This window comes from Nicotiana tomentosiformis, chromosome 7, assembly GCF_000390325.3.
Source record: "Nicotiana tomentosiformis chromosome 7, ASM39032v3, whole genome shotgun sequence".
Taxonomy (NCBI): Eukaryota; Viridiplantae; Streptophyta; class Magnoliopsida; order Solanales; family Solanaceae; genus Nicotiana; species Nicotiana tomentosiformis.
In genome coordinates, this window is record NC_090818.1 from 55360837 (window position 1) to 55372542 (window position 11706).

At 41.1% G+C, this 11706-nt stretch overlaps 1 protein-coding gene across 1 annotated transcript; it reads right to left on the bottom strand.

Annotated features, from left to right (window-relative positions):
* Window positions 1–1775: 1775 nt before the first annotated feature.
* LOC138895629 (uncharacterized) lies at window positions 1776–2099 on the bottom strand. Its single transcript, XM_070180339.1, has one exon. The coding sequence runs from the start codon at window positions 2097–2099 to the stop codon at window positions 1776–1778; it is 324 nt and encodes a 107-aa protein (XP_070036440.1).
* Window positions 2100–11706: the final 9607 nt, after the last annotated feature.

Here is an 11706-nt window from a genome sequence, read left to right on the forward strand (position 1 = left end):
TAAATGATACCTACTATGCCATGTACAGTTTCATAAATCCAACAGGTACAGAACAGTAATGTGATCATGTATAAGGTATAGAAAGGACTATTTGTGTGTGCGTGTGCAATTACTCAAAAATATATGTTCAGTCACTGGTACAACATATAATATGATATGCAGATAAATTAGATAATAAACCATGAAAATTGCAAGTAAAGATGAAATGCAATTCCAAAACAACATTGTCTAGACTTTCCTCAACCTTTCCGTATCTGAACCAAACCACTAATCAGTCTTCCTCAATAACCACGTGTACACCATCAAGAGAGAAACATGAGAGGGTGATCCTAGGGGGATGGATCCATATCCACACGATGCACGGATAACTCATGTGCTAATAAAATCAACTGCACGTACAACTCACATGCTAATATTATCAATAACTGCATCCGCACGGACAACTCACGTGATGTACGGACAACTCACATGCTAATAGAATCAACCTCACGGGCAACTCACGTGCTAAACGGGCAACTCACGTGCCAATAATTACAATCGGCGTGGTCACATGCTACGAGTCTAGCTCATAACACATAGAAAGAAAATATGTGGGAATACATTTACATGACCAATGATTATCAAGTTTCATATTCCTGGACCGGTATAAATAACATGCTATAGTGTAGGCATGTGCAATGTGTGATATCACAGCTAGAACAAACAGTTTCCATCAAGAAATAGCAGTTTATCAGGTTCAACCGAAGAATAACCTCAACGAATCTCAAATATGGTACAAATAGCTCACAGAGGGGTACAAATAGGAAAAAACATCTCAACTTGAGCTCAGCAATCATTTCAAGGTATGTCATATCCTAAGAACTATCCCGAGCATGGAAATAGTACCCCCAGTGCACGCATATGGTTTCAACCACGCACATATGCGCCATCCATAGCACATTAACCATATGAAACTCACCCGAAGCCTCCAGGACCTTAACCAAACATACCAACAAGTCCTACATTATAAAACGAACTCAGTCGAAGCCTCAAATCGCATCAAACAACATCAAAATCACAAAATGCAACCCCAATTCAAGCCTAACGAACTAATGAATTTCTAACTTCTAAAACCATTTTCGAACCATACCAAACCAACTTTAATTGACCTCAAATTATTCACACAAGCCATAAATGACACAACGAACCTATCCAAACTTCCAGAACCAAAATTCGAACCCGATATCAATAAAGTGAACTCTCGGTCAAAGCTCTTAACCTTCCAAGACTTAAACTTTCCAACTTTTGCCAAAAAGCCTCAAATCAACCCACAGGCCTCAAAATCCTAATCCGGACATATGCCTAAGTCCAAAATCATCATACGAAGCTATCAGAACCATCAAACCTCCATTTTGAAGTCGTTTACACAAAGGTCAAACTCTGATTAACTCTCCCGACTTAAGCTTCCAACCTTGGGACTAAGTGTCCCAACTCACTCCGAAACTTCCCCGGAAACAAACCAACCACTCTGACAAGGCACATAACAAACATATGAACATACAATAAGTAATAAACAGGGAAACAAGCCTACAATACAAAAAATAACCGGTTGGGTCCTCACATTCTCCCCCTCTTAAATAAATGTTCGTCCTCAAACGGGTATAGAATCATATATGGAGTCTCAAATAAGTGTGGATGACTTCTCCGCATCTCCCGCTCATCCTCCCAAGTACCCTCCTCGACTGGCTGGCCTCTCCACTGAACCTTTCTCATGCAATATTATTTGACCTCAAATTCTAAACCTGTCGATCTAAAATGGCCACTGACTCTACGTCATAAGTCAAATCTCCTTCTAATTGAACCGTGTTGAAGTCTAAAATATGTGACGGATCACCATAATTCTTTCGGAGCATAGAAACATGAAATAAAGGGTTAACACGTGATAGACTAGGCGGCAATGCAAGCTTGTAGGCCACCTCTCTAATCCTCTCAAGCACTTCAAAAGGGCCAATATACCGAGGGCTCAACTTGCCCTTCTTCCCAAACCTCATCACACCTTTCATAGGAGAAACTCTGAGTAAAACCTTCTCACCCACCATGTAAGAAACATGACGAACCATCCTATCATCATAACTCTTCTGTCTGTACTGTGCTACACGATATCGATCCTAAATCAACTTGATCTTATCCAAGGCGTCCCAAACCAAATCAGTACCCAACAACCTAGCCTCTCCCGGCTCAAACCAACCAACTAGAGAACGACACTGCCTCCCATATAAGGCCTTATAAGGATCCATATGAATACTTGATTGGTTGTTGTTGTTGTAGGCAAACTCCAAAAGCGTTAGAAACTGATCTCAAGAACCCCCAAAATCCATAACATAGGCACGAAGCATGTCCTCCAAGATCTAAATTGTGCTCTCTGACTGACCATCCATCTGGGGGTGAAATGTTGTACTCAACTCAACCCATGTGCCCAACTTTCGCTGCCCTGCCCTCCAGAACTACGATGTGAATTGTGTGCCCTGATCAGAAATAATGGACATTGACACACCATGAAGACGAACAATCTCGCGAATATAGATTTGAACCAGCCGCTTTGAAGAATATGCAGTCACAACCGGAATGAAATGTGCGGACTTAGTCAACTGGTCCACAATCACCCAAACTACATCTAATTTCTTCAAAGTCCGTGGAAGCCCTACAACGAAGTCCATGGTAACACGCTCCCATTTCCACTCAAGAATCTCAAGTCTCTTAAGAAAACCACCCGGCCTCTGATCCTTGTACTTCACCTGGTGATAGTTCAAGAGCTGAGCAACGTACTCTACTATATCTTTTTTCATTCTTATCCACCAATAGTGCTGCCTCAAATCCTGATACATCTTTGCGGCACCCGGATGAATCAAATACTTTTACTGTGGGCCTTCTCAAGAATCAACTCATGCAACCCATCTACATTGGGAACACAAATCTGACCTTGCATCCTCAACACCCCATCATCTCCAATAGAAACCTCTTTGGCATCATCGTGCTACACTATATCCTTAAGGACAAAAAAATGGGGGCCATCATACTGATGCGCTCTGATGCTCTCATACAAAGAAGACTGAGAAACCACGCAAGCTAGAACATGGCTAGGCTCTGAAACATATAACCTCATGAACTGATTGGCCAAGGCCTGAACATCCAATATTAGCAGTCTCTCACCAACTGGAATATATGCAAGGCTACCCATACTTTCCGCTTTCTTACTCAAGGCATCGGCCACCATATTTACCTTCCCGGTATGATATAGAATAATGATATCATAGTATTTCAATAGCTCTAACCAACTTCGCTACCTCAAGTTCAGATCCTTTTACTTAAACAAATGTTGAAGACTTCGATGATCTATGAATACCTTGCAAGACACACCATAGAGAAAATGCCTCTAAATCTTCAATGCGTGAACAATAGCTGTCAACTCTAGATCAGGAACGAGATAGTTCTTCTCATGGGGCTTCAACTGGTGCAAAGAATAAGTAATCACCCTACCCTCCTGCATCAAGACACAACCAATACCAATCCGAGAAACATCACAATAAATCGTATATGAACCCGATGCTGAAGGCAAAACAAGAACTGGAGTTGTGGTCAAGGCAGTCTTGAGCTTTTGAAATCCCTCCTCACACTCATCAGACCACCTGAATGGAGCACCCTTTTGGGTCAATCTAGTCAAATATGCAGCAATGGATAAGAAACCCTCCATAAAACGACGATACAATCCGGACAAACCAAGAAAACTCCAAATCTCAGTAGCTGAAGATGGTATAGGCCAACTCTGAACTGCCTCAATCTTCTTCATATCTGCCTTGATCCCCTCACTAGACACCACGTGCCCCAAGAATGCCAAAGAATTAAGTCAAAACTCACACTTGGAGAATTTAGCATAGCTTCTTCTCTCTCAAGGTCGAGAGTACATTCCTCATATGTTGCTCATGCTCCTCCTAGCTACGTGAATACACCAATATATCATCAATGCATACTATGACAAAAGAATCAACATATGGATGTAATACACTGCTCATCAAATGCATGAAGGTTGTTGGGCCATTGGTCAAACATAAATACATCATAAGAAACTCGTAGTAACTATAACGGGTCTTGAATGCCTTCTTCAGAATATCAGAATCCTGAACCTTCAACTAGTGATACCTAGACCTCAAATCAATCTTTGAAAACACTTTAGCACCCTGAAGTTGGTCAAATAAGTCATCAATGCGCGGTAATGGGTACTTGTTCTTAACTATAACTTTGTTCAACTACCTATAATCAATACACATTTTCATAGTACCATCCTTTTTCTTTACAAATAGGACTGGTGCACCCCAAGGTGACACATTAGACCTGATAAACCCCATATCAAGTAGCTCCTGAAGCCGCTCCTTCAATTCTTTTAACTATGTTGGTGCCATATGATATGGAGGAATAGATATGGGTTGAGTGCCCGGCACCAGGTCAATACCAAATTCAATGTCCTTGTCGGATAGCATGCCTGCCAGGTCTGCAAGAAACACATCAGGAAAGTCTCTCACTACCGGAACTGACTCAATGGTATGAGTATCACTACTAACATTTCTCACAAAGGCCAAATATGCCAAATATCCCTTCTCAACCATATGTTGGGCCTTCAAGTATGAAATCACTCTACTAGGAACATAATCCAGGTAACCTCTCCACTCAACCCTAGGCAAACTCGACATCGCCAACGTCATAATCTTAGTGTGACATGGTGACAACCAATCCATGCCTAAAATCACGACAAAATCAACCATGCAAAGTTGTAAAAAGATCAATTCTCCTCTCTAATTCCCCAATAGTCACTACACATGACATGTACATATGGTCCACAATAATAGAATCACCCATCGGTGTAAATACATGAACATTCATAACTAAAGAACCACGGGGTATATCCAAATAATGAGCAAAGTATGATAGCACATATGAATAAGTGGAACCAGAATCAAATAATATCGAAGCATCCTTGTGGCATACTGAAACAATACATATGATCATAGTATCTGAGGTAACTGCCTCTGGCCTGGCTGGAAATGCGTAGCAATGGGCCTGACCACCACCTGATCGACCTTCCCCTCTTGGGCGTCCTCGAGCTGACTGAGCCCCAGCACGAGCTAGCTACGCGGGTGGTGTAGATGTTGGTGCTGGAATCATAGGCTGAGAACTCTGTTGTGGAACCATACCCAATAGTCTGGGTAATTCCTCTTGAGATGACTCAAGTCCCCGCCCTCAAAACAACATTCCTTTGATGGAGCTGTTGTCCCTGATAATTTGAATAGCTGCCCAAGGAACATTGTACAGATGAAACATGGTAAGAACTATGTACTGGCAATGCACCAAAGGATGACTGGGTTGAGCGTGCACTGTAGGAACTGTGGCTAACTGAAGAACCACGAGGATTATAGAGAGTTGCCAGAACGGGTATGGAAGAACAAACCCTGCTATAATGGGACTGGCCTCAAGATGAGGAACTGCCGAAACCACCTAAACTATGAGGCCTCTTGGCCTCCCACTCATCACACTCCTGCTTGTGAACTAGCTCTAAGCGTATAGCAATATCGACCACCACATCAAACCTCGCACCCGCCGAAACCTCCCGAGCCATAATGAAGCGTAATCCATTGTTAAGGCCATCAATGAACCTCCTAATCTTCTCCCTCTCAGTGGGAACCAACCAGATGTATGACGAGCCAACTCTAAAAAAACTCATCTCATATTGAGTCACTATCATACCCTCCTGCCGTAGCTGCTCAAACTACCTACGCAACTCCTCTCCGCGAGTCTGTGGGACAAACATCTCTAAGAAGAGAACTGAGAACGCATTTCATGTAAGTGGTATTGCATCGGCTAGCCTGCTCAACTCATAAGCCTGCTACCATCGGTAAGATGCTCCTATCAGCTGAAAAGTAATAAATGAAATCCCACTAGTGTCCAAAATACCCGTTGTGCAAAGACTCTGCTAACACCCATCTATGAAATCCTGGGCATCCTCTAACTCTTCTCCTTGGAACTCTGGAGGCTTAAGCCTCCCAAATCGCTCTAATTTCTTCTGCTCCTCATCATTCATATGGGAACCAACCTCAGCCCGAGCGGCAGTGACCGACTGAGCTGTAATACACCTGGTGTCTGCTGACCATGAGCTAGCTGCTTTGAAATATGGGTGGTAGCAGTCTGGGTACCTCCCCCGGCCTATGAAGTGGCTAGTACGACTGGATTTGAGACTGCCTGAGCTAGGCTCGTGCACACAGTCAAAATCTGGGCTAAGGCCTCCTGAAGGCCTGGGATCACAATGGGCACTGTCGATGCCTGAGTTGGCCCCATCGGCTTAACCACATATAGAACCTACTCCTGAGTGGGAGCAATTGGTGGCTCCACGGGTGCTGCTCTAGTTGTAGTACGAGCCACGCCTCGGCCTCTCATGGCCCGATCTGGTGGTACTAGTGGCCGTCTGCCTGATCTGGTTGCACGTGTCCTCACCATCTATGAGAGAATAGAAGAGTCAAGTTCAAATTCCGAATATAACAAATCTCCATGACAAGAATACAAGAAAGTGAAGTTTCCTAACAGTTCGATAGCTTCTCAAAGATAAGTACATACGTCTCTGTACCGATCAGAAAGACTCTACTAAACTTTCTCACGACTCGTAATACCTATGAACCTAGGGTTCTGATACCAACTTGTCACAACCCAAAATCTCAACCCGTTATGATGGCTCCTAACACACTGGCTAGGAAAGAAAAAACATAACCACAACAAACTAGAACAACAAAATTTTATAGAAATAGCATAACTCTGAAATCCCAATATAATAAAATATTGTTAATACAAGGTAATTTCCCCCAAAAACTGGTAAATACGGAGTCATGAGCTCTATAACAGAATACAAGTTTGAAAACTAAATAATAATAATACTGTTTGAACTAAAACAACAATACATAAGAAAAGACAAGTCAAAACTACAGCCAAGAATGCAGCTCTACCTCGCCTCTCGAAGCTCAGTCCAACAAGAAATTTATTGCTGATAACTGGTCCTCACACCAGGATTTGCACAATTAAGTGCAGAGTATAGTATGAGTACAACCGACCCAATAAACTCAATAACTATCTTAACTAACCTCTGCGAGGTAAAAGAAGCAAGAATTATAAATGATACCTGCAATAACATGTATAGTTTCATAAATTCAACAAGTCAGAAAAGTAATGTGATCATGTATAATGTACTGAAAGGACTTTCTGTGTGTGTGTATGTGAAATTACTCAAAAATCTCTATTCAGTCACTGGTACAATATATAAGATGATATGCAGATAAATTAGATAATAAACCATGAAAATTACAGGTGAAGATGAAATGCAATTCCAAAACAACACTGGCCAGACTTTCCTCAAGCTTTCCATATCTGAACCAAACTACTAATCAGTTTTCCTCAATAACCGCATGTACATCATCAATAGAGAAACATGAGAGGGTGATCCTATAGGGATGGATTCATATCCACGCGTTGTATGGACTACTCACGTGCTGCATAGACAACTCATGTGCTAATAGAATCAACCGCATGGACAATTCACGTGTTACACAGACAACTCATGTGCTAATAATGTCAATAACTTGATCCACCCGAACAACTCACGTGATGCACGGACAACTCTCGTGCTAATAGAATCAACTACATGGACAACTCATGTGTTGCACGGACAACTCACGTGCTAATAATCACAATCCATCCTGCGTGGTCACATGCTACTAGTCCAGCTCAAAACATAGAGAAAGCAAATATGTGGGAATACATGTACATGATATCAAGTTTCATATTCCTGGACTACTATAAATAGCATGATATAGTGTAGGCATGTGCAATGAATGCTATCACAGCTAGAACAAACAGTTTCCATCAATAAATAGTAGTTTATAAGGTTCAACTAGAAGAATAACCTTAACGAATCTTAAATATGGTACAAATAGCTCACAATATGGTACAAATAGGAGCAACATATCAACTTGGAGCTCAACAATCATTTCAAGGCATGCCATAGCCTAAGCATTACCCCGAGCATTAAAATAGCACCCTAGTGCACGTATATGGGCTTACTCCCGCACATATGTGCCACCCATAGCACGTAGTAATCACAAACAATTCAAGAAACCAATGCCTCAACCAAGTTTAAATAAGATACTTACCTCAAGAAAACTAAATCACTCCGCTAACAAGCCTTTCCCGCGCGATCCAACCAAAGTAACGCAATACCATCAATATAATCCATAGGAAGTGGTTTCAAAATATAAAGCTAAGATCTTTAACTCTAATCAAAAATTCAACCCAAAACGTCAACCTCGAGCTCGCATCTCGGAACCCAATAAAATTCACAGATTCTGAACGTCCATTCAATTACGAGTCAAACCATACCAAAATCATCTAATTCCAACCACAAATCAATCCTCAAATCCTCATATTTCACTGTCCAATAACATAGCCCAAATATCCCCAAATTCTAACTTAGATTCATGAAATTTAGGTATAATAATCAATGAGTATTCAATATTTATGGACAAAATGATTAAAAGCCACTTACCTCTTCAATCTAGGTGGAAACCTCTCTGAAAATAGCCCTACTCCGAACATCAAAATACCAAAAATGGGAAAAACAATTAAAAACTTCGATTTTATTCTTCTGCTAGTGATTCCGCATCTACGGACTAAATTTTCGCATCTGCGATATTGGTTATGCGAAAAAATCTCAACTTCTGCGAAGCCCACTTAAGCTCTGACCTGTCGCTTCTGCAGCCGAACTCCCGCTTCTGCGGTCCTACTCGCACTTCTGCGCGTCCACACCTGCGAAACCCTTCTGCATATGCGGTCCCCGGGCCCTCAAGCCAAACTCTGCTCCTGTGGAACTTTCCTCGTAAAAGCTCCTTTGCTTCTGCGGATCTCTACAAGCACCTGCAAAAATTCCTAAGCCAAACCCAATTCCACTTCTGCATCCCTTTATCCGCACTTACGGCCTCGCATCTGCTGCCAAGCCCAATGCATGTGTGATTAGAACAATAATTCAAGACCCTTCAACAATGCTCTAACTCCAAATATCGATCTGTTAACCATCTGAAACTCACCCGAGGCCCCCAACACTGCAACCAAATAAACAAGTCCTAAATCACAACTTGAACTTAGTCAAAGCCTCAAATGGCATCAAACAACATCAAAATCATGAAACGCAACCCCAATTCAAGCCTAACGAACTAATGAATTTCCAACTTCTAAAACCATTTCCGAACCATACCAAACTAACTTCAATTGACCTCAAATTTTGTACACAAGTCATAAATGACACAACGGACCTATTCTAACTTTTGGAACCAAAATCCGAATTAGATATCATCAAATTCAACTCTCGGTCAAAGCTCTTAACCTTCCAAACCTTCAACTTTTGCCAAAAAGCCTCAAATCAACCCACCGGAACCTTCAAAACTCCATTTCGAAGTCATTTACACAAAAGTCAAACTCCAACCAACTCTTTCAACTTAAGCTTCCAACCTTGAAATTAAGTGTCCCAACTCACTTTGAAGCAACCCTGAAACCAAACCAACAATCCCGACAAGTCTCATAACCATATATGAACATAGAATAAGCAATAAACAGGGAAACGGGACTACAATACACAATTAGGTGGATTTTTGCAATTTTATTAATGATGTGTTGATTGTTATTTTTGATTACCTAGTGGATTAGATTAGGTGTTATCTAGACTAGGTGGATTTGGGATCATGACAAGTTGGTATCAGATCTCTAGGTTCGTATGTTCTACGGGTCATGAACAAGTGTCTAGTAAAGTCTTGCAGATCAGTATGGTGATGTCCATACTTATTTTTGATAGTCTACATGGTATGTAGGAAATTTTCCCATCTTTCTTCCCTTATTGTGTGGAATTGATTCAGCTTGAACCATATCTCTTTGATTTATTTTCATCCGCTCGTATGTTATGTTGAGCAGTTGGTATTAGTTGTGCATCGACGGCTTGTGATGTCATGGATGAAGTGCGGTATGTATTTTATATATTATGTAGGTAGGCTAATATGGAGGACTTGAGGCAAGGTTCGGACTGCAGCTTGGGATCGGTGGTTTCAATTGTGTAATTATGTGCTTTTGGACTCATATGTCTAGTAGTATCCTTAGGAGTGGGATTGATGGCTTAGTGAGTGGTTGGATAGCTATATGATGAGTATTGTGTGACTACAAAATCTGCTTAGATGGTTTGGATATGATGAGAAGAATTTTGATTGGGATGTGAAAGGACTATGGATGCTTAATTTCTGTCTTGATGTATTGTACAGTCTTAAGTTATGGGATTGTTAATGATCCTTTAGTTGTTCATTTGTGAAATAAAGTAGATTCATATGTATTGTTGACGAGTTCAGACTTGGGAAGATTAAGTGATTGCATTGTGGTTGTGACCATCATAGGGCGTAGAGAGACGTCGGCTCGAGGCAAAGCAGGTGGGTTATCTCCTACGGGGTGTTCTGAGGTTGTGTAATCCCGATGATGTTTATCTTAAGAGTTTTATTTCCTTCAATAGAATGTGTATGTGATGCAATTTAAGCTCGGATCGCTTGAGGAAGTTCCACGACTGTCACAAGGATGGATATGGCTTAGAAAATGATTTGAGGCATTTTATGACAAGTGCTACATAAGCTTATGAATAATCTTTTTGAATTACAATGCGAGATCATGTTATCAGGAAAAGGTATTGTGGGTTATCAGAGGTTTTGTTGTATGGCTTCGAGCCAAGTAGGGGTGTCTGATATCGAGAATTGGATTGTATAATCATGTGTTATATTAGTTTTGGTTTGAGGCATACTTGTGGATTTGTTATGGCTTGAGGAGGTTGAATTCGAGGATGACTCGAGTAAGGAAATTTTTGGATGCATGATGTATTATACTTTATGGATATAAGGAGATCTTGGAGTGATTCAGGTTTGTTATTCGTGGTGGGTGTAATGTGCAAGGAGAAGCGATTCGCTCGGTTACTTAAGGTAGGGGTTATTTCTTTAGATATTGGTGTGCTAATAGAGCGCAAGTCGTTCGGCTCGTATTGGAGGTTCATTGGAGATTAGAGCAGAGAGGATGACTCTCGAGAAAGTTCTAATGAGTTCAAGATTTATATGTGGTAATTGAGGGTTCCTAGGATTTTGTATATGGCTAAGATCTGAGATATGCATTTGGTTGGTGCCGAGACTTGTGGTATTTCTATATCATTATCGATTCTATATTTTAGTATCAGACAGGTAAAAGAAACAACTTCATATTCACAAAAGGACTCTTTAGAGTGGGTATCTCGGTTCCGGTACTATTTGGTGTTTAAAAGAGAATACAGTTGCTTCTAGTGTTTTAATATCCCCACTATGTGCGATTATATTGGGTTTGTTGTTGTTCTCGTATTTTCATATGATGGCATGATAGATGCGGTGCGACGTGTGGGATTGAGGTTTACATGTACAAGGTTGCGGTTCTGTTTCGAATAGAAGGTCATGGGTTCTAGACAGCATGGATGGTTCCATGTATTTAGAAGAATGTTGGTACTATGTGGTATCACCTGAGAAGGGTTTGCATTTCTGAAGGAACATTGTGTTTTTACTTGAGGATGCTTAACTAGTATTACGGTAATCGCCT